Here is a 24,932-nt window from a genome sequence, read left to right on the forward strand (position 1 = left end):
GCAATATTACAATAGTAAAAGTATGCCATTAAGGATTGTATAAGTGTGAACATTATGTGTATTAAGCCACCCTGATAAATAAGTGTAATTTTAGTTGAGATTTATTAGATTAGATTAGATTACTTACTGTGTGGAAACAGGCCTTTCGGCCCGACAAGTCCACACCGACCCGCCGAAGCGCAACCCACCCAGACCCATTCCCCTACATTTACCCCTTCACTAACACAACGGGCAATTTAGCATGCACTAGGGGCAATTGGCATGGCCAATTCACCTAACCTGCACATTTTTGGACTGTGGGAGGATACCGCCCACGGCACAAGATCTTGCAGGATTGTGACAAGTTGCAAGCATTCATGTTTATTGAAAAAAAAACTCAACTCGTACTTGATAAGCATGTTTTATCTGAATGTCTGAATCCAAAATCCCACATTAGTTTTCTTCTATTTCTTGGCTAAGACACCAGCTTTTACATAATATTCATAGTTCTGCAAATGTCATGTTTTGATACTTAACACAAGAAATTCACTTTCACATATTAAGTAAGAACTATAAGCCACTTACCCTTTGTTCAGAACATCTTTTACACTAATTTCTGGGCTCAGTCTCCTGAAAATCAGTAACAATAGTAAGCAAGTTTTAAATTGTTATCCTCCCCTATCTGAGTGCCTCACTTCATAACAACTGCATGCCAAAATTATGATATCTAAAACAATTCAAGGTCTCTAGTGATATCTCATGAAGAAACCAAACAGAACAAAGCAGGCTTCCACCCCAATGTCCTGCCCAATATTTATCACTTAACCAACTTAATTAAAGCAGATAATCTAGCCATTACTGTTTGTGGAACATTGCTGAGCTCAAATTGGCTTCCATATTTACTACATTTTAAACAGTGGCAGTGAATGGCTTTAGGATGGCACTACTATTAATAAATTCTGGCATTTCTAGGTCTTTCTCTGCCAGCAGTAACTCAGAATATAACTCCAGATAGACAATGGGAATTAAATTTGGCCTCACATGTTGTTGGAATGTAACGGGTGTCAGCCAGGGATCAAAATGGTATAATTTGGACTAAAAGCTATCTTGGTGAGGGCTCTAACATGCGTGCAGTGAATGATTGTTGTAAGGAAGGCAGATCATAATGTTAATCATTTACAGGATGTTATATGGCAGCTGTGGTATTTTCACAGATGACCAGGCCCAGTACCTTATGATATTTGCTACTTCCACCAGATGAGAAACAGAAACAACATATTGAAAAAAAAAAGGAAGAAGGGCCAAGGTCAGAGGGCACATTGTAAATATTGTGGAGGAAATCACACAAATATTCAGTGCGGGGAAGGCAATATTCTAACTGCAAGACATTGAATCAGTTTGCACTGGATCACATTGAATCACTGGAAAGAAGCAAAGCAAGCCTAGAAAATGACAGTTGGAGATGTCAGTTGATGGAATATAATTGGCATCATCAGACCTGAAGGTGATAAATGGTTTGTGACTGCTAAATGACGACTATAGAACATCAAGTGAATGTGAGTGTTTGACAAACATTAGTGTTTTGTACAAGTTCATGACCTTTTCGGATCTACATGACATGGTTCAAAATGGTGTCCCAAAAAGACGAAGCCTCAAAAATGAGGGTGACTCTAGGTGATGGAATAACACACATACCCAAGTGGATAAATTAAGCTGAGAGCCCAACATTAGAGAACGAATAAACATATGGTGCTCCAGAGAGCAGACATGAAACAAAATACATTCATTTCGGCTGAGGCTAGTCTAGAACCTGCGCTAGTAACCTAAATGTGCCAGATGAGATTTACAGCATTTCGCAGGTCATTAATCCATTGCCTGCTGAACAAATCCTATAAGACTACAAAGCTGTTTTTTTACGAGACTTGAATGTCTTCCTGATGAATATAATTTTGAAGTGGATGAGAGTGCTCCAGAACAGTATCAATTCAGACAGCAGTGACCTGTAATAGCACTGGTCACCAAAACAATGAAAACAACCTATTTCAAAACATGACATATTTTGGATAGAAAGAAACCACTTAAACTAATGTGCAATGCAGTATCTTATTTATGTGATCTGTGGTTTGCACATATTCAATATCAAGCAGACCCAAATATAACATTGCCTTATACCTCTGCATCATCTGTAGTTTAAAATGGTCTGCTCTTCGTTGGGCTTCAAGTCGCTTAATTTGTGTTGCTAGATCTTTCCTTATAGACTGAAAATTGCTCACTGCAGGTAAAACAAAAAAAATGTTTTGAAACTACAGAAAACCTTTTCTGATGAGTTTTGAAATTGTAATGTAGACATTACTTTGATCAGCTTCAGTCTTATGGGGGCAGTGTTTCTGTTATTGTCCATTAATGTGTTGCAAGTAACCCAATTGGTTTACAATTATATTGAACACAGAATACATTGCACACAAAGCAAACTCTTCATTTGCATTATTCTCATTTTTGGTGTAATAAATTGGACCCCATCAAATGTCAAATGGTTGCATCAATTTAAAATCATCAATCAGTCCTATCACAATAAAGTATTTTACGTGAAATATCTGAAATTGAATATAATATGCCTTTGCATGAATGATAACATGGGATAACTACTCATGAAAGAATCAGGATGACCCAGAGTTCCAGCTTGACTCCTGGCTTTGGACACCCTTCATTTCCTTAGGTGACCTTCTGAAAAGGAATTAAAAAGGAATTAAACCTCTTCAACAAAGGGAAGATAGATTGTATTGATCTCCTTGGGCCACCAAAAAGATCTGCACAGCTAATGAAGTATTTTTAGAGTATAACCATCGTATTTATGTTGGCAGATGAGTGAGGCAAATTGCACACTGCAACATTCACAATTGTGCACAACAATGACATTAATTGAGGGATAAAAATTGGCCAGAATACCAGAAGAACTCTTCTGCTTTTTTTTAAAAACTTGCATCTCAGAAGCAGTCAGGGTTCAGTTGAAGATTTCATCTAAAAGATCATACATCTGACAGTGCAATACTCTTTTAATGCGACACTGAAGTAAGAAATGACATTATTGGCTATGGTATGAGGAATGAGACTTGCACCCACAAACTTCTACATGGAACAAGCTTGCTCACATTTGGACGAGAATAAGAATGCATATGTTAATGAAATGGTGTATACAATGACATCAACTGACACATGCTTTCGAGACTGAGAAGAGAGGATAGCAGAGTAATACAAACAATGGTATTCTTTACTAGAAAGCAAATGAGGTGCTAATGCTGGACATCAGAAATAAAAACAGAAACAGTGGAGAGAGTCTCAGCACCTTCTGTTTTTACAGATCCCATTATGATCAAAGCTGATGTTATTACTGTACAAGTCAAATCCCAGACTGAAATTTGACTAAGTAGATCATTATTAGTTTTCTTTAATTCATGAGGTTGTCTTTCACTGAAACAAGCATCAATACTTCAGATTTGATTCAAACAGCAGAACATAAGATTATTACACAAACGAAAAATAGATAAAATAGATTAAGCCAAGCTGTTTACCTTTAGCACAAGTTGAAAGGTGTCAAAACATAGTAAAAAAATATAATCCCATCTTTCCCAACACCATCATTTTACAGTACTCAAACCTTTGGTTCTGTATCACATCCTTAAGTTTAACTTAACTGTTCCTATCAATTCTTAGTCCTGACAGTTTGATAGACTTTTTCCTGATTATACACATACCTTGAGGTTAGACTTTTTCAGCATTGAATAATACCTTCAGAGTTCTAAATAAATTATTCTGATCTGAAACTTTAAAATTGAAGTCTTAACACTGAGAAAACCTATTTCCTAATATTTTTGAAAAAGCTCCTTTCTCTAAGAGAAACAGTTTCATTTGTCTTACTTATTTCAACCAGGTTTCTACAAACTGAAAAGAAAACCTTCCAATTTATGGGTTTTTCTCTAAGCATAAAATAATTTCTAAACCGAAAGTAACCTAATGCTCTTCAATGTTTACTTAGTCCACTTCTTGAAACTTGCCCAATGCAACCAAATCCCCATTGTCACCCGAGGAAGTCACTCTCTCATGCTGTCTGATTTTAAAAATTATGTCTCCAGAAATATTGACAATTTAATCATGCAACACCTCATATACACAAGCCAAAATCCATATGCCACTAGTTTAAAATCCAACTCTAAAATAAGCGCATGTAAAACACAAACCTTACATCAAACTCAAACTTTTTGTGCGTAACATAAACAAATAAGGACCAAGCCTCTTAACATCTTTAATGCTGAATTAAAATGTACAACGCTTTGCTTACCCATTATCCCGACAATTATATTTCTGAATATGAAGGAACCAATCAGGATCCAGAGCATTATATAAATCCCACTTGCTATTACATCAACTTCATCAACCTGCCATATGTCGGTGAGCAGAGCATACCAATGGTCCAAGGTAAATAACTGGAAGAGGGTCTGGAATGTAAGCAGGACACTCCTGGCAAAAAAAATCATTTTTGTGTAAAGATAATTATTTTCGATTGCATAATATCAAAGCAAACAAAAATATATACTTCTTGTCCCAATATTTCTTCCCTCATTGATCATCTTCTTACTTTTCACTGTTCTTATCATCACCAATTGTTGAACTAACCAACTTGGATCGTAGTTCAATAGCATTGTCAAGTTAACCTGCTATTGCCTGCAACACCCATTTCACAAAGACTGGATGGTAACTCCTCTGCACCAGAGAAATGAATACTATCAAAATGCCAGAATTGTAACTTTACTGCCAATGAAGTACAAAATCAAGCAGTTTCCAGTGACACTATTAATTATATCAATAAGAAAACTATATGTCAATCAAAAGAAGTTATTACTCGTCCATTGAGGCCTAACCTACCATTTGAAATAAGCATGGCTTTAAAAGGACCATGCAGCTGTTAATACTCAGTTGGCGCTCGATAGCAGCATTGCCTCAGTATGCGATCCCAGAATCTTGCCTTGCAACATTGGGTCTGAGAACCACAGTTAGTGAAGCCCTGCTTTCAGTGTATAGTAGAGAAGTGTATCCTTAGCTGGAGGACTCTGAAACATTCTTTAAGAACTATACATTCGGTCCCTTCATCTATGTTATTGAAGTTCCAATACTGATTCCTATAGCATATACCACTCATCACATAATACCAACCTGAAAGTGACCCAGTTTTGCATCCCCACCCTTCCTGCTTCTTTTTAGCCAACCAATGCTAACGTGTTAACACCGATAATATAAGCTCTTATTTTGCATAGTACATTTGCTCTGTGTGAGATGTCTACTGGATTAGTGCTACACTTGTGATGAAGCATAGTAGAGCATCTGCTAGCTGTAGAACTCACTATAGAAATGCAAGGCTTTTTTCCCCTGAATAAAGGGATAGCGCTGGAAGATATAGTCCCACTGTGGATAATAATGCAAAAAATAACTGAAAATAATAACATGAATAATAACAAATAGAAACACACCAAGACTCATTTCACAGTACCTTCTAAACCTATGACCTCCACCATCTAGAAGAACAAGGGCAGCAGGAACATCATCTCCTGCAAATACCTCACCAAATCACACATCATCCTGATTTGGAACTCTACCACTGTTTTTTCACTGTTGCTTGGTCAAAATCCTGGAACTCACAACATAATATTACTGGTGGGAGTCTCTCCACCTCAAGGACTGAAGTGATTAATGTAGACAGCTCACCATCACCTTTGAAAGGGAAATATATGCTGGCTTAGTCAGCAATGTCTAACTCCCACAAGTGATTTTATATATATAAATATATACATATATGTATACACACACACAAGAATATATGTTACAAAGGATTGCCAAAGACACTTATTATATATCAGTCCAATTCAGAAATGATGGTATTATACATTACCCTCTTTGATAACTGTAACATTGATAAAACTGAGTGTTCTTAACTATATTAGACATAAACACAAAGCACACAAAGCTGCTGAAAGGAACCTTTGAATTAGCAGTTTCCCTAATGAGGGTTACAAAGTGTAGCTGGCAAATGAAATGTCATGCAATACAATTTGCAGAAATCTCCTGTGTTTGCTATTAAGACATAATGTGAACAGTGCAGAGGGCTATCACTGCAGATTGTTGGTGGTAGACCTAACCTGCAGTATGAACAGTGAAGACTTGGTTTTGTTATAGTTCACATGATTTAGCAGTAAGGGCAGTCAATTCTATCTTTACTTGGAATATTGAAAAAAAGAGAGAAATCCTCTTATTTGTGAATATCCTTGAATAGACCATTGCATTTAACTGAGTTCTTCCTGAAACTTGCCTTATTGAAATGAGTCAAATATGGAAAGAGTTAATATCTTATAAAAGTCATGTCATTTTAAAAGAGTTTTAAAAATGTATTTACCTAAAAGATGTATGGTAATACAGTCCTGGTTTGTCAGATTCAGTGTAACTACGAAAAAGTGACACTCCAACCACTGCAAACACGTCAGCAAATATCAACACCAACAGCAGGATGAAAGTTATTGTCTAGAATAGATACAAAATTCATCATCAATTTGTCACATACATACATAGGTAAAACATAATATCTGCCCTTAGTTTTATGTTAATTATGAAAACTAATGGAAGTACTCAGTGAGTAAATGGAAAACATTCATACATTCAAAGTGTGTTAAAATCACTACTTTTTAGAATAATTGGAAATCTTAGCACATATATCCATAGTAAAGTAATGAAGAATATGGTAAAGGGACTGGAAATCTGGCAGCAGCCACAAATGCTGAATCTCCATCCGAAATAGCTCAATAGAAAAATTTCAAGAAAGTCTTGAGAGCATGGGGCTTCCATATGCCCCGCGGAATGTCCATGAGTTTGGAAGGGGCAAGGCAGGTGGAATGCCTTTGTAGTGATAAATCCCGCTGATCCCATCTCTGGAAAAACTCTAAGTGCGAAAGCCAACACAGAAAGGATGCAAACAAAACCCACCAAGCTTTGAGGACAGGGTCATAAGAACAGAAGAAATAGGAGCAGATGATGGCCAACATGTCTTCTGTTAGCCATCTGGTCCATCAAGCCTGCTTCACCATTCAATGAGATCGTGGCTGATCTTTTCATGGACTCAGCTCCATTCATCTGCTGACTCTCCATGACCCTTAATTCCTTTACTGTTCAAAAATCTATCCTTGCCTTAAAAACATTGAACAAACTAGCCTCAACTGCTTCTCTAGACAGGGAATTCCACAGGTTCACAACTCTTTGGGTGAAGAGTTCCTCCTCAATTCAGTCCAATAGTTGATCCCTCTTATTTGGAGGCTATGCCCCTCATTCTAGTTTCACCTGATAGTGGAAACAACCTCCCTGCTTCTATCTTATCTACTCCTTTCCTTATGTGTTTCTATAAGATTCCCCCCATTCTTCTAAATTCCAATGAGTATAGTCCCAGTCTATTCAATCTCTCCTCATAAGCCAATGTTCTCAACTCCAGAATCAAACTACTGAACATCCTCCGCACCCCCTCTAGTGGCAGGACATTCTCTCAAGTGAGGAGACCAAATCTGTCAACGATTTGGAGATGCCAGTGTTGACTGGGGTGTACAAAGTTCAAAATCACACAAAACCAGGTTATAGTCCAACAGGCTTAATTGAAAGCACTAGCTTTCGGAGTGCTGCTCCTTCATCAGGTGAAGGAGCAGCGCTCCGAAAGCTAGTACTTCCAATTTAACCTGTTGGACTATAACCTGGTGTTGTGCGATTTTTAAATCTGTATACAGTACTCAAGGTGTGGCCTCACAAGTACCCTACAGAGCTCAGCATAATCTCCCTGTTTTTAAATTCAATCCCTCTCGCAATGAAGGTCAGTATTCCATTTGCTTTCTTAACTATCTGCTGCACCTGCAAACTAACGTTTTGTAATTCATGTGCAATGACACCATAGGTGTCCCAAAGAGTCATCGTCTGAATATATAACATATGAGCAGGAATAAGTTGTTTGGTGAGAGATGAAAATTGGTGAAAGGGAGAACATGCTTCTTTGTTTTTGCACCTTTTCCATCTGGTATTTGTTTCTTACGTTGTCACAGGCAAATAGGATGACAGGTGATTAACTGGTAAGTGATTCTATTTTCAGAAATATTTTGTCAAAATTAAAGTATGGGAGCGCAGCTTGACCAAGTACAATATCCATCCTGTAGTATGAGGGAAGTTATGGATGCAGCACGTGTCTTAGACAGACATTTGCTGCAAGAATCACCATTAACTGAAGTTTGATCTCTAGATTTCAAATTTCAAGCAGTTGCTGGAGTCACTGCAGTGCATTTACGAGACAGTGATTTTGGGCTGCTCCATGAAAGCCCCTTTCAAATTACCTGCACAAAACTCAATAACTTAATAATTGCATTTAATGATTGTTAGGTCGTAGGAATTAACTGAGGATTCACTTGTTGGCTAAAGACTGAAAGTAATTGGCGTGTAAGAGTTATACATATAAGCTGTCACTCTGTGAATGCTTACAAAAGCATTTGAAGATTGACTCTAGTTCCATCTCTCGTCATCTGGCTGTGTGAAATATAGCACGGAGGTGTGAATTCACCCTCTGGGAAACTGTTACCATTCCATGGTTTTGCCTTGCTCTGGCTCCAGGCCACTCATGCCCAGTGACTTACCAGTTGCAGATCCCACTTCTGTGTCAACATGTGCACAGCAGCAGTGGCTGAGTGATGGCTACAAATCTGAGATTTAATGATGGTGATATTGAAGGATCATGCCCTGGCCCTCTTGATCTTTCGGCATTAGCACTACTGCCTGACAAAATGACAGTTCTTAAGTATCTGAGAGGAGAAAGTTACAAGCATAAGGTTGGAGTGCAGTGAAAAATGATGGTGAAAATACAGATGCATGTTAGCTCCATCTACAATGTGTGAAAATGTGGATGGGGTTGCCTGATTTCTGGATTAGTGGTGCTGGAAGAGCACAGCAGTTCAGGCAGCATCCAAATAGCTTCGAAATCAACGTTTCGGGCAAAAGCCCTTCATCAGGAGCCGTTGTGTGCCATCTTTATTCTTCCTGTACGTCAAATGCTCTTCTACAGCCTGCTTCCAGTCATTGTTTGATTAAGCCTTTAAGTGGTGCAGTTTGAGCTTTAGGTTGTATTGTGGAAAAGGATATGGAAGATATAGACTACAGGGAAACAGATGGTGACATCTTGCAAAATGTCCAGACTACACAGGAGGAAGTGCTGGATGTCTTGAAATGCATACAAGTGGATAAATCCCACGACCTGATCTGGTGTACCCTAGGAACTCTGTGGGAAGCTAGAGAAGTGATTGTTGGGCCTCTTACTGAGATATTTGTATCATCGATAATCACAGGTGACTGGAGGTTGGCTAACTGTTTAAGAAGGGTGGTAAGGACAAGCCAGGGAACTATAGACCAGTGAGCCTGACATTGGTGCTGGGCAAGTGGTTGGAGGGAATCCTGAGGGACAGGATGTACATGTATTTGGAAAGGCAAGGACTGATTCGGGATAGTCAACATGGCTTTGTGCGTGGGAAATCATGTCTCACAAACTTGACTGAGTTTTTTGAAGAAGTAACAAAGAGGATTATTGAGGGCAGAGCAGTAGATGTGATCTATATGGACTTCAGTAAGGCGTTTCACAAGGTTCCCCTTGGGAGACTGATTAGCAAGGTTAGATCTCACAGAAGACAGAGGGTGGTGATGGAGTGTTGTTTCTCAGACTGGAGGCCTGTGACCAGTGGAATGCCACAAGGATCAGTGCTGGGCCCTCTACTTTTTGTCATTTACATGAATGGTTTGGATGCGAGCATAAGAGGTACACAGTTAGTAAGTTTACAGAAGACACCAAAATTGGACGTGTAGTGGACAGCGAAGAGGGTTACCTCAGTTTACAACAGGATCTTGACCAGATGGGCCAAAGGGCTGAGAAATGGCAGATGGAGTTTAATTCAGATAAATGCGAGGTGCTGTATTTTGGGAAAGCAAATCTTAGCAGGATGTATGCACTTAACAGTAAGGTCCTAGGGAGTGTTGCTGAACAAATAGACCTTGGAGTGCAGGTTCATAGCTTCTTGAAAGTGGAGTCACAGATAGATAGGATAGTGAAGAAGGTGTTTGGTATGCTTTCCTTTATTGGTCAGAGTATTGAGTACAGGAGTTGGGAGGTCATGTTGCAGCTGTACAGGACATTGGTTAGGCCACTGTTGGAATATTGCATGCAATTCTGGTCTCCTCCCTATTGGAAAGATGTTGTGAAACTTGAAACGGTTCAGAAAAGATTTACAAGGATGTTGCCAGGGTTAGAGGATTTGAGCTATAGGGAGAGGCTGAACAGCCTGGAGCTGTTTTCCCTGGAGCGTCAGAGGCTGAGGGGTGACCTTATAGAGGTTTACAAAATTATGAGGGGCATGGATAGGGTAAATAGACAAAGTCTTTTCCCTGGGCTAGGGAACTAGAGGGCATAGGTTTAGGGTGAGAGGGGAAAGATATAAAAGAAACCGACGGGGGAATTTTTTCACACAGAGGGTGGTACATGTATGGAATGAGTTGCCAGAGGAAGTGGTGGAGGCTGGTACAATTGCAACATTTAAAATGTTGCAACATTTGGATGGGTATATGAATAGGAAGGGTTTGGAGGAGGGATATGGGCCAGGTGCTGGCAGGTGAGACTAGATTGGGTTGAGATATCTGGTCAGTATGGTTGGCTTGGACCGGAGGGTCTGTTTCAATGCTGTACATCTCTATCACTCTATGACTCTATGAGGTTAGCTTTCTCAAACAAACATGGATCGTTATTGAGCCGTGCAGCATGTTTATGTGGTGTCATTTAGATTAATACATGGCTTAAAGTTTGGATTCTTCCTGCTTAAGTTTGAAAATATGCAGACTGTGCATGTGTTCTAAGATAACCAAACTTTTAGCCCAATGATATCGAATTCAATGCATCATGATAATGGTGCAAATGGTCCAAATAAACCTGTTGGACTATAAGCTGGTGTTGTGCGATTTTTAACTTTGTACATCTCAGTCCAACACTGGCATCTCCAAATCATAAAGCAAGACAGAATGTGTGCAACAATGTTACAAGAGGCTAGAGATAGGAGATTAACAATGAGACGATTACTGTATTTAAGTCTGCAGCTATTAAGGCATTACTATGTACTTTATTAATATAAGGATTAATTTACCAGTAGAAGCATAATGTTGAGGAGACAGCAAAAAGTCATAAGTTTACCACTCAAAGTTAAGTAAGATTCCAATATTCCGTCAAATGCTGTCATTGAAATTTTCAAGAAATGATATGTATTTAATATAAATGTAAGATATTTTATAAACGTAAGATACTTTTGCTGTGTACATAAGTTCATTTCATCAATTAGTGTTGCCAGTGAATAAACCTTTACCTTAAATGCTTTTGTTATAGCCAATAAAATCAACCGCACTTGATGAAATCTTCTCATCATTTTCAAAGAACGTAAAGCTCTGAAGATTCGAATAACTTTCAAGAAGTGTAGTTTGATGCTGGTTTTGAGCTGAGTTCCTTTAACAACCTCTGGAACTAGAGACTGGTTATAAAAAAGAATCAGACCAATTTATGTGTTCAATAAACATGACATTTGTTTTCAGCACACTTTAAGTTTTGATAAAGCGAGTTCATGTGAACATAATTAGTTTTTGGATTAGTGGTGCTGGAAGAGCACAGCAGTTCAGGCAGCATCCGAGGAGCAGCAAAATCAATGTTTCTGGCAAAAGCCCTTCATCAGGAATAAAGGCAGAGAGCCTGAAGCGTGGAGAGATAAGCTAGAGGAGGGTGGGTGTGGGGAGAAAGTAGCATGGAGTAGTTGCAGTGGGAGAGGGAATCCAAAATCTGGTTTCCAGCATCTGCAGTCATTGTTTTTACCTAGTTGATTTTAACCCTACTGTGAATCCTCTTGCAAGGATGCCTGCCTTGAAGAAGTTTTCCTCCTCTCTCTACAAGAATCTCAGGGAGTCCCTCACCCACTGCAACTACTCCACACTACTTACTCCCCACCCCCACCCTCCTCTAGCTTATCTCTCCACGCTTCAGGCTCTCTGCCTTTATTCCTGATGAAGGGCTTTTGCCCAAAACGTCGATTTTGCTGCTCCTCGGATGCTGCCTGAACTACTGTGCTCTTCCAGCACCAATAATCCAAAATCTGGTTTCCAGCATCTGCAGTCATTGTTTTTACCTTGAACATAATTGGTGTTTATTTGCTGAGATCTGTACAATTTTGTGCAGATCAAAAGGTTCTGTTTCCAAAGAACAGTTCCCATTATTTCTTTGGCTGCTCTTTTCACGACATGAAATCAAGGACCCATCCTTTTGGCTCAATTTCTCTCATTCTAAACCCTCACTTCTTTCCAGCCCTAGTTTCACTCTCAAACGTATTACAGGAGATCCTGATACTCTTTTCCACTAACAAGCTTTTAAGCTGTTACATGATATTTACTACTAGAGAGAAACAATAATGAAATGCTATATAAGTTAAGCTTCTAAAAAAAAGGAAGGAAATGTAAAGCAGTCTAATGGAGTTTTGTAAATGATACAGATTTTGTAAGTGATAAGTAAATGATTCTTACCACAATTAGGACAGTCAGATCAAACACGTTCCAGCCACTTTTCCAAAAATTTACAAAATCATAAAGCCACCTGAGAATGATTTCACATGTCAAAACTGAAAGAATGCACCAGTCAATGATCACTAACATAATTTTTATGGCATGGTACTTTGGTCCTGGTTTGTCAGCAACATCTGAGAAAGAGTCATACAACATAGCATTATAAAAAACTTGCACAAAATTTATCAAGTGACCAAAACATCTACCTGCAATTCTACATTCCTCCTCAAATGCTACAAGTTTATAACTTGCTGTTTATTTCATTGTACATATAGCAAGCCAGATTTTTGAATACATTTTGAAATGTTCCATTAATTTCTACCATCACAACTTACCGTAAAATGTAACTGAACATAAGCTGGTATTTTCAAATCTTTCTAAACTATAAATACCATTGGAAAGATGTGGTGTGCTGATAAAATACAACATTGAAACACAATGAAAAGTGACCAAAGAATCTTTCTCCTGGCAGCAAGAACATCAAGAGGATTTGTCCTGGTAGCTTTGTGGGAGACTGCATATCATAAATATCTGATTCCTAACATGCTATTTGTGAGGGAGAGGGGAAATATGCTCATGAGATATGTGCTAATTTCAGTTTCTATAAATGAGTAGAAAATTGATCTAACCAAATTACCCCAATTGTTCCAGTGCTCAAGGTAATAAATTTCTTTCATTTTTGAATTATGCTCCAAAGTTCTGGTCTATAGCACTTGTTTCTCTGAATTTGAAATAGGTTTTTTCAAATTTGTAACCCACAGAATATTTCTGTGGAATAATGAGGAGATATGTGTATAGTTACAAAGAGATTATAATTAGAATTCTGCACATCACCCTATTTCGAAAAAGACATAATTCCAATTGTAACCTAATTAGTTGCTATTCAATTTTATTACTTTTGTATTTATCTAGATTGCCAGTATCTAATCTACAATAAAAGAGCAGAAATTTGCTTTCTCTTACCTACTAAAACACCAAATACAATAGTGTTGAGGATTATGAGATACAGAATAAGATTTCTGAAAAATGAACCTGGTTGACTCTGATCAGGAAAAATTGCAGCATTTTTTCCCAAGCTAATTAATCAATTGAATACTGTTCAAAATATCAAAATTATATTTAAGAAGCTAATAATCAAGATGAAGGAGTAAAAACACAAATACACTGTCATCTTATTCTTCACTGGACAATAAATATCAGCCTTGCATTTCACCACTGGCTTCTCTTGGAGTTACATTTGTCTGATTTATCATTTTTTCAAACCTTATTCAAGTGACATGTTCAAAAGTTCTGTTACTTTCTTGTTGAAATCGCTTCTACAACTGGAAAGTGAAACAAACAGGTCTTACACGTTCCCAGTATGGGTGTGACTTTGCAATTATGTTGCAGTGTTGGCAGCATTATTTCTCTTCAACTATTGACTGGATTGTAATAGTTAATTAGAAAAAAAATACAGTGGTCCTAGGATACTCTGAATGATGTATCAGGATCAATGATAGGCTATCTAATGTTAACAGTTCATAAAGTGCTCCTTCAAGCCACCCAACTATTGGGAAGCAGAAATAGATTCAACAACTCAAAGAAGGTGATCTGCAGCTTTGAAGATGCAGCTTTAAATTTCCTACTGTGGAATATCCTTCACCAAACAATGGGGAGTTGGAAAGCGAGAAAATGTTCCCAATAACAACTTTGACGAAAGTTGCAGAATGAGAAATACACAGAACTGAAAGAGAAAGTGATTTACTGTTTTCTGAAAGAACATTCATCCTTATCTCCATTTTGCGGTGTATGCCCAAAGCACATTGAATATAAATATCACAGAGGAAACAAATTCAACCAGACATACTCTCCAGCATTAAAACACATACTGAAACACCTTGCAATGTGAATCAAAATGTTGCATCTTAGATTTCAATGTTTGTTAAGAACATAACATTTAATCTATTTTCCCCCTTCTTCAAGTCTAGGTGTACCCCAGGTATGCTCCAGGGGTCTACTGACGTGACATATCCAGTATCACTTCGCATCTAGCAAGGCACAGTTTTTAGTCAGAAATTTGTAGGGTCAAAACCTACCCCAGGGAAACAACCACTTCTAGGTTAGCATTTCAGGACAGTGTTGACAGTGATATGAATATAGAAACATAGAATCTAGGAGCAGGAGAAGGCCATTTAGCCTTTGAAACCTGCCCCACCATGGTTAAATCTGATCATGGGCTGATACTTTATTTAAATACTATATTCCTATTTTTTTCTCATACCCCTTTAATACCTGGAAAGTTATCAATTGTTTTATTGAATGTATTCAATGACTTGGCCTCCACTGCCTTCGGTGGTAGATAATTCCACAGGTTCACTACCTGTGGAGTGGAGAGAGCTTTCCCCAATTTCATTTTGATTCACATTCAGTGGCCTACTCTATATCCTGAGAATACAAACCCTGGGCCTGGACATGTCATTTTGGGAAAACATCCTTCCTGTGTCTAGACTGTCTAACCCTCTTAAAACCTTAAGTGATACAATCATATTCCCTCTCATCTTTCTAAACTTTAATGAATGCAGAACCTTTCAAACCAATCTCTCCTATCAGACAGTGAAAGTGGATGAAACTTTAATACAATGCCTTGCGTCACTCAGTTGGACTTTTAATTACTCGGTGAGATAACAATATGAGAGTTTAAAAAAACTTGAGATTTCATGCAGCTACTCAACCTCCTGGACAACATGGCCCAGATCATGTGAGGTAATATTAACTTGTCTCTTGTAAAACAGAAACCAACGTCAATTAAGTTTAACCTGAAGAATATCATAAAACATAATAAGGATACTATCCAGGATCCATTGTGCCCACATGTTGAGAGGTGGATACTTGACATAACGATTCTGAAGACAGTTTCTCTGTCTGTAGTTTGAGGAGACATTTGTGTTCCGAATTGGATTAAAATCAAAGCGCACCAATTGCAGAGGATCTTCGATCATCAACTTGCTCAGCACCTTTGGATCTAAGGTTCAATGAAAGAGGATCAATATGTGTTTTTTTGTGCATTGACTTTTTTAGGCATTTTTACATATATTTTCTACAAATATTTTTCTATTATTTTAATCTTCACTGTTCTAATTATAAAGTCATATTTAAAAAAGCAAATTTACTCTGCAAGACATTTATGTAACATGTCGAGAATGTGGTGCTAGAAAAGCACAGAAGGTCAGACAACATCCGAGGAGCATGAGAATCAACATTTCAGGCATAAGCCCCTCATCTGGAATGAAGCTTGTGGGTCAGCGCTGAGAGATAAATGGAAGTGGGGTGGGGGGCCATTATCCCTCACATTATCCCAGTCCCAAGCCTCCAACTCGCAATGCCCTCTGAACCTGTCCATCACTGCCCCCTCTGACCTATCATCTTCTCCCTCACCTTCATCCACCTATCGCTTTCCCAGCTACCGCCACCCCCCCCAATGCCACCACCCTCCCATCTATCTCTCATCCCCGACCCACAAGCCTCATTCCTGATGAAGCGCTTATGCCTGAAACATCGATTCTCCTGCTCCTCAGGTGCTGCCTGACCTGCTGTGCTTTTCCAGTGCCACATTCTCGAGTCTGATCTCCAGCATCTGCAGTCCTCACTTTCTCTTAATTTATGTAACATGTCAATACTGACAGTATACTAGGTCACAGGTAGTGTCATTTCCTGCCCAGTCAGCTAAAACGTTGGTGAGAAATGCAGCAGCGTTGCTGTTGGATGCTCTGCCATATTTCAGTGCTCTGGGGCGTATTAACTGGCTCAAGGTGAGGTTTTTGCTTGGATGCATGTCCTGCCCCAAACATCTACTAGCTAATCCATTGGAACTGGTGAGAATTTCTCCGACTTCAAGCAATCCCATGATTCTGAGCGGAGATATGTGTGGGTAGAGAAAAAAAGATTAGGCTTCCTGGGGAGGGGTAGGAGAAGCAGACATTGGTGTGTGGAGGTGGAGGAATGTCATGGGAATTCCAGCTCTCTATACCGTCTGAGACGCCACCACCATACTCCTTAAGCAAACTTATTGTTCCAGCAGCTTTGAAGACAACTGGATTAGATCTCATGCTTTTGAGATTCTAAGTTGTTCTACACACAAGCCGATGTTACATCAGCAGAGTAGGTTAGTGTTTATGTCACCCTTCAGTATTAACCCTTTCAGGTCTTTATAAAACAGCTAACCTTCCCATCCAAGGCCTTAGGAGAGTGACCTGTTGAAAATGGAGGTCAGACTGGAAGCAGTCCTCAAGTGGCCAGTAATTGGAAAAACAGAACAAGTATTCACAAACTAAGCATTTGACCACTTTACTAATCTGCCAGACAAATGATGAAATAACATCTGTTTTGAACATAATGCTGTTCCAATACGCAGCCTTAATTTTTAAAAAACTTTTTGTCTGTGTTAATAATAGTAACAAATGCGAGTAAATAGAAGAGTCAGCAGGTGAATCAATTTACGGTATGGTGGTGTAGCAGTGTCTGATATCAAAGCCGCACTGGCTGGTGTCTGGTAAGTAACTTGGTGGGAAAAAAAGATTAAAACATAACTTTATCCTGGAAGACTTGGCCTTTAAAATAACTTACTCCAAGGTCAATAAGCGTTCTCATGTTAAATAGTCAAACTGCTTGATATTATTCCCAACAAGCATGACTTGGTTACTTCTATTCAGTTAACTTTCATAGAAAATTTACTTTGCAGAGGTTAATGCTTTTAACAAAATAATGAATAGAAAAATATCAAAAAATTGCATTAAGCTCACTGCTCACTGACCTTTGTCATTTTCAGGTCTTGCATTACACTAACTACAGAACAACACTCTAATCAGCAGAATCAAGATCCAAAAGTCCAGCAAGAGCAGAATAGAGATGGGATTTTGATCCACTCTCATATTTTGCAAAAATGTTTATTTTAAGCCTTACTTTTAATAACAATATCATTCAGAATTATGAGGCACAGGTTAGAGAACAGTACATTACTTTTTGTTTTACTGGAGTTACCTTACAAACAAAAATCCGATAGGATTACCACTCATCTGTGTTTTTATTCTGTATCACAGTACTAACTGCCATCACTGACTTATTCTAGTTGACTGTGATATGAAAATAAGCTAAAAACAAAATAAACTGCTCTACCAACTCTACAGTTTCCATGTTCGTAAATATTTTGAGATGAGTTTCCTCTGGCTGCTTTTAGAAATTTAAATATGGTAGGAAAGCTGTCCTAAAATAACATATTTTCTATCATGCTGATTGGTAGAAATCTTCCAGTTCCATGTGTCTTGTCATTAACACATCGCAACCAACAGCATTCCTTTTATGTCGATATAAACATATCTTCATGATCCTGTTGTATGGTAGGATCCCATTAGTCAATTAACACAAAGTATATGCAATTACACGAGCCTCATCTTCTCCAGATCTGCATCCTCCCTCAGTTCGTTTATTCATTGAACAGGAAGACAACTGGGAAATGACACAGCGTTTGGTAGAACTCTAACTGCAGCTAAACTAAGGCTGGAGTGAGCAATGAATAGGCCTAAGACTGCTCAGGCTCTTTGGAAACTAACAGTAAGATAAGTTTCCTTTGAAAACAACCAGCATATAATAAAACATTAAGTTTTAGACTGTAATTTTATTTTGAGGCTCAGATTATAATTACAAATTATTAAATCTTTTTGCCCACACATTATTACTTTATAAGTTATTTTGTATAGCCCTTATGCATTCCTTCCATTAATTATTTTTGAAGATTGCTTAGAATCCCACTTAGGTCCACTATTTAATCTCAATGTACAATTTACCTGCAAACCAGCAAAACTGACCCTCATTGCCAAGTCAGAATGTTGTAATACTGAATGAATAAACATTTTGGATACAAATAATAACATTGCTATTACAGTGTCTATGATTTCAACTGCACCAGAGACATAATGGAGGAAAGATTGACTAACCAGATTTTAAGTGTCATCTCCCCATAAATATACATTTAAACAAATATATACACTTTAAAATAGCATACATTAAGATGCAATATTAAAATGATAAAACCAAGATGATAACAGCATTGAAAGATGATGTTATTTTTAGACTTTACCCATGTTTTGTAATAACATGTTTGTACTGCGTAGATAAACATGTATATCTTGCACTTTGTACACATAGACTCTGGACTAGTTAAACAGACAGCACCCTCTTAAATTCAAATCCTCAGTTAACTGAGAGTTTTGTTCACACTTCATACTTTTGTATGCATTTTTCATTTTCACTAGCAAAATCAACTTTGTTTATTACACAACCTATAGTACCTTTAACATCATTCATGTTATATTTGGGATTATTGATGACCAATCCTTGTAAATGATCCAACAGGTTAAAATCTTGAATGAGTTTTGCTCGGATAATTTCAGCCCGAGGGTTCTCCTTTGAATGGATCTGGGAAACTCCTTTTCGTTCTGGAATTAGTTTCAGTGTATCCATTGTGAGAAGCTAGTCAATAGAAAGACAGTGTGTAATGTCGACATGATGTAAGTTTTCAATCAGTATCTTACATAAACCCCATCACCCTCTGAGATATCCTCTTTGACATGCTGGCTTTTAACTGCTCCACTATTGGTTTTGCACCTTTAGATGCTGAGGTCCAATCTCTCCCCCTCTTTCTTCCTTTAAGATACTCCCTGAAGTCTATCTCTTTGGCCTGTTCTTGTTCTTGAGTTTAATAAGGTTCCTGTGAAGTCCCTGGGATACTTTGCACTGCTAAAGATGCTATCTAAATGCAAGTATCATTGTTATTACTGTAAGAACTTGGCAATCATTGCCTTCCCAAATAAACATCTGGAACCAATACAAACATGCAAAGCAGAAAATAAAAACCCTGAAAATGAATCTTCTCATTCACCTTAGTAACATGGCAAAAATGTATGGTCAACAACATAGAACTCTTATAGTTGTCCTGAGGCAGGCTTTTCTTTAAAATGTGAAGAAGTGCTATTAATGCACAATAATTTCATATTATTAATGTAGGTGTAATTGTTAGAAGATGATTAGATTACTTACAGTGTGGAAACAGGCCCTTCGGCCCAACAAGTCCACACCGCCCCGCCGAAGCGCAACCCACCCATACCCCTACATCTACCTCTTACCTAAGACTACGGGCAATTTAGCATGGCCAATTCACCAGACCTGCACATCTTTGGAGTGTGGGAGGAAACCGGAGCACCCGGAGGAAACCCACGCAGACACGGGGAGAATGTGCAAACTCCACACAGAGAGTCGCCTGAGGCGGGAATTGAACCCGGATCTCTGGCGCTGTGAGGCAGCAGTGCTAACCACTGTGCCGCCCACTAATGAATAATGAGTAAAATGACCAAATCTGTCCCTCTACTTACAAAAAAAAACACATTTTTAGTCTAATGGTATAACTGACTCTGTATCCTGTTAAATCTACATCAATTAGAAATACAAATAATTATAAAGACAATTAACAGCAATCTCCTGCTTGCAATGAGTAAATGTAAAATGACCATCAGACAGTAATTAATGCAGTGCAAAAGGACAATATCATATATAACTTCCTTGGATCAAGGTTAAGCAAACAGCATTTTAATGTAGCAGGTTGAAAAGAAACAAGAGGAAGAAATTAGTACAAAGAAACAACTTGCATTTAGGTTGTGCCCTGTCTTTCCTTAAGCACTTCACATCCAATTAATTGTGTTTACAAGTGCATTCTGTGTTATGCAGGTAGCAGTATATTTCTGTAAACCAAGGTCTATTTTTGAAAAGTAAAGTCCGACAAATACAAAGATGATAAATGAGCCGTTAACCTGTGATTGGCGCTGTGCTTAAGAAAGAAATATTGAGCTGAACCTTACCAGTATCTGTCGAGTGTAATTTTTGCTGCATTTTACCCTGTATGTGCCCTACAGCGTCTACTCATTAGATGTTAACCCAACGTTCCTAATCACCGTAAGTAGAAATACTCACCAATGCAATGATATTGCAGAATGTCGAGCATCAATTTCATGTTTCTAAATTGTTTCACACCTGGTCAAGCACTGGTCGTCTGAAGCTGCCCTGCGAAGTTTGCCCCTGATTTGGCAGACATGGTGATATTCGTGTCCTGCTTTCTGGACAGGGATCTGGTGAACTGGGTCAGGCAGTCCTTTTCCCCCAGGTCTAGTCGAGGAGACCCTGTCAATCTGGTTTAAGGATGCAATCCATGTCAGTGTAGTTTCCAAGGTCTGGCAAAAGGCCCAGCTGTGAGGGAAGAAGGTCAGTGGCCTTCTCAGCTCCAACCAGGGGAAGTGCCACTATCTTCTTTCTGTGACCTCACACCCATAGATATTGGTCTCCTCAGCTGTTATGAGGAGAGAATCCTGGCCCTCACTGGTGAGGACCAGGACCACTCATGAGGAGATACTGAAACTTCCAAGTCCCAGCAACCAGGTAAGAAGATTTGCTGATTGCACTGCCACTCACCGTTCATCCTCTCTGTGGATGTATTATTATCATGACATAACTTCTTGGTCAGAATGCTTTCTCTCTTTTGCCTTCAGTAGGCATGAGGAACATATCCATGATACATGCAGTCAAGGTATGGTGCTGCAAGATACGCCCTTATCCTATGAGGCACAGATCTCGCAGAAGACAAGGCTGCTATTTATGCTCTCCATCAGCTCAGATACTGCAACCCTGCTGGGCCTGCGCTCTAGGTCAGAGTCAGGGGCACTTGCTGGTGAGCACTTCACTGCCATGTCTTTGAACTTAGCCGAAGAAAGGTTCCTGTCCACTGGCACTTAGAGGACCTCCAGGAACCAAACACTTCCGCTGCTCCAGACAGTGGAGGACCCCACGGCAACAACAATTTGTGACTTCATCAACACCCGTAAGCAGAGATGGGAACGGCAGACAGGTTGGTCAGGGACAATAGGCTGGCAGGACTGGAGCGACATGGTTGGCACTCTGCTGCCTCAGGTATGTGAGTGTCAGGCTGTCTCCATGGGCAGATTGTTGTCCAGCAGCCTCAGAGACCTACATTCTCTGGCTCTAGCCATTAGTGCTCAGCAGCAATGCAAGGCAGCAGGGCAATGGGTGAGGGACCTCAGTCCAGGTGGCCATTCCTCAAAGGAGTCGGACTGGTGCCTGTGGGAAGAAAATAACTTCATGCAGACCCCACCCCCACCAAGTCTCTCAGGACACTTCAGTTATGGCCTCTGGGTGAGGAGAGTGTACCGAGGTCTGAGCAGGACATACTCAGTGTGTCTGAGCTTTACAGATACATGTGTTCCTCAAGTCACTTGGCCAAACCTCCAAGACCAATGGACTCCATTGTAAGCTGGGCCCTCTCCATTCACCCCAGGATTGCAATGAAACATTGTGGGAGGGAAAGGAAGAAGATCCTCACATTTGTAAATATCTATTCACTTTTCATCATCAGTTGTGTGTGTAATGTCTAATTACAAAGAAAACATTGATTTATTATAGCCTTGCTATCCTTCACTCTGATGTTTGATGGTCCAAGGTGTGAATTGACCAGCTCTTGCACCATGTGCAGGCAATGGGTAAATGGCAGATAATTGCTATTTTGGCAACTATGATCTTTCTGGTACAGTGCTGTCCCACCAAAGCTTGCACGCTGACTGTCAATATCCCATGCTATGTTTTTCAGAATGTCTTTTACTTCCATGCTCTATCATCTCTCCCCCACTCCTACTTTGAGTTGCCTCCTTTCACTATTGTAGTCCCCTCTGAATCCAACATTCTAACTTCAATCCCCACAATTAAGTTACCCAGCCTCCCTCCTACAGCAGTGGCACCTGATAACCTGTCCATCCCCTTTGACTTTTAATGGATAGACTGTGACCAACACCCTTCAGCCACATAACAGCCCCAAACGATGAGTGACCAGAACCCTAACTGATATTTGTACTGCTTCCAGACTGTGTTCCTGTCACTCCCAAAACTGGCTGAATTGGACCCACAGAGCTGTGGTCCTATCCTCGGACTGCAGATTTTGACCACCCTGAATGGCTGACTGACTGAAGTCTAGCCCTCAGACTGATATCAGAGGCCGCCAGAACTACTCCCCTTAGGTTTTGAGACATGTCTGTCTACTTGCTGGCCCTCAGCTGGCAGCTGGGGCAGATATAACACTGATGCAGCATGGCACTGGACAACATCAGCCCACCTCTTTTGTCTGATGGCAGCTGACAACTATGACAAGTTGCCTGGCTTTGTGCCTGCGCTGAACAGCAAGGCCAGATAGAAGGATTCAGGTTTCATTGAGGGGCCAAAGCACAAGAAGACAAGGGAAGGCAGGGATGATGTGAGCATCCTGGTAGGCACAAAGGGAGTGAGCACTCCAAAAGCAGCCCTGAGATGCAGCCTGGTCCAGTCTGTGTGCTTAGTGCCTGAACAAGTGCAGTGTCCTTGCAAACACATTCCAATGAGAGGAGCCAGTGCACTTCAAAATGCAACATCTGTGAACATGGGAAATGTGTCATTGCTGCTCCTGCAGTGTGCCCTGGAATATTGATGCCTGATATCCAAGGTGAAGGTCCAGGCACACAAGTGGCAAGCTGGAGTTGCCAGATACATTCCCTAAATTCCATGTTGGGAACTCTCACTGTCTCTCCAGTGGGTCGTAGATGGAGATTAAGTAATAATGAATGTGATAAAGAGTACTGATCCCTGTTTACAGCCTCTCACTGCTCACTAGTGAGAAAGTCATTAAAATGTGACCTTTGGCCTTGATATCAAAAAGGGCCTCACCAGATATCTCACCTGAATTTCCCAAATTTCTTGCCATAGCCCACGTCATTCAGGACCTGGGAGGATTCCGCCATTTGGCCGAATTTACTGCCCATTAGTGATAGATTTAAAGGCTGGGAGACATTTAACGAGGTGGGAGAAAGCACAGTAGGGATCCTGCTATTTTCCACCTCTGCCTCTGCATTTTTTCCAGAGCAGGTTCATGAACAAATTTTCTAGACCAATGCTAATTGAGGCCATTATATAAGCAATTCAAGATCACATCCCCCAGTGCCATTGGAGGTGAGTGGGTAATTTGGCAGGTAGGCCTTAATTCCGCAGTGCTTGATCAAGGAACCAGACATCAGGAAGAATAGGAGGGGAATACTGACAGCCACTCTTTGCTGTTTCTTCCAATTCTCCTGTTACTGCAACCCCTACCACCAAGTCGAAAGCCATTGAGCCTCATTCCCTGTAACAGCTGTCCTATCATGACTCATCTGTGGCCTGGCCCCTCGACAACCCTTGTTCACTGGTGGTACATAACCAGCTGCTCCCACAGCTGCTGGTGGTGTTGATGAGCAATGGAGAGTTACTGGCCTCTGACTGGGATGACCAATGTCCAGCAGGCCTTCCTCAACTGAGATGATACAAGGCTTCTGCCATTTCTCCAGCTATTGAGTCACAGCCATATTGCTGATATTAAATTGTACCCACAGAATAGCAACAGAGCCTATTGGTTTTCTTCAAACGTTGTTCAAGGAACTTTGGTGTCTTCAAGAATAATTTTATCACAATGTGGAATGCTTGTGCATTCGCTTTTGTCATTAAAAATTCCAAATTCCAATGGCAACCAGTCTCCATTCCATTTCTGCAGGTGAATATTGAGATATATATATATATTATGTTCATTGTAGTGAATTTTAAAACTATGTTTTGAGCAGTGCAGATAAAAGCCCAGAGCATAACGGGGGTCAGGAGAGAACAGGAAATTGATGTGTTAGCCCTTCCTTTCCAATATCATATGAGAATTCATTGTCATGGCTCACATTAATAACAGTCATTTGGATTGGATATGAGAAAGGATCCCTGTTCATGAATCATTATTCTAGTGAATTATTAATGGCCCAGATGTTGGAGTGCTATTGGCATCAAAACTGACAGCTTTTGCTGTCTTTGACCCACTGAACTGAAATTGACAATTCAGGAGCCTACACATATGCAGAAATCCAAAAGTTTGTCAGTGCTTTTACACTTCTCCAGACTAACCGTGTAGAAGCATCCCAGACTGCAGTCAATGGGGAATGTATGAATTAACAAGAAAAATCCATGCTGTTAACCTCTTAAAAATGATTACTACATTGCCTCACTAGTCTGAAGAGGCTAATCTTATATTTGAAGAGTTTCTAATTTCTCCATTAAGTACACAAATTCCCCACATTTTAAAAATATTCATGACATTTTAGCTTACATCTTAATCTAATCCTAATCGT

At 39.6% G+C, this 24,932-nt stretch overlaps 1 protein-coding gene across 1 annotated transcript in view; it reads right to left on the reverse strand.

Annotated features, from left to right (window-relative positions):
• LOC140468884 (cation channel sperm-associated protein 2-like) overlaps positions 1-20,770 on the reverse strand; it is a 32,537-nt gene extending 11,767 nt beyond the window's left edge. Inside the window, exons 1-10 of the mRNA XM_072564947.1 lie at positions 20,674-20,770; positions 18,999-19,179; positions 15,503-15,676; positions 13,639-13,707; positions 12,637-12,809; positions 11,439-11,600; positions 6,422-6,546; positions 4,316-4,494; positions 2,152-2,251; positions 565-609 (exon numbers count right to left, since the gene is read on the reverse strand). Coding sequence (XP_072421048.1) covers positions 565-609; positions 2,152-2,251; positions 4,316-4,494; positions 6,422-6,546; positions 11,439-11,600; positions 12,637-12,809; positions 13,639-13,707; positions 15,503-15,676; positions 18,999-19,170 — 1,199 coding nt within the window. The 5' untranslated portion in view covers positions 19,171-19,179; positions 20,674-20,770. The remainder of the gene's footprint in view (positions 1-564; positions 610-2,151; positions 2,252-4,315; positions 4,495-6,421; positions 6,547-11,438; positions 11,601-12,636; positions 12,810-13,638; positions 13,708-15,502; positions 15,677-18,998; positions 19,180-20,673) is intronic.
• Between the last annotated feature and the right edge of the window lie 4,162 nt (positions 20,771-24,932).

The sequence above is a fragment of the Chiloscyllium punctatum genome, chromosome 48 (assembly GCF_047496795.1).
Source record: "Chiloscyllium punctatum isolate Juve2018m chromosome 48, sChiPun1.3, whole genome shotgun sequence".
Lineage (NCBI taxonomy): Eukaryota > Metazoa > Chordata > Chondrichthyes > Orectolobiformes > Hemiscylliidae > Chiloscyllium > Chiloscyllium punctatum.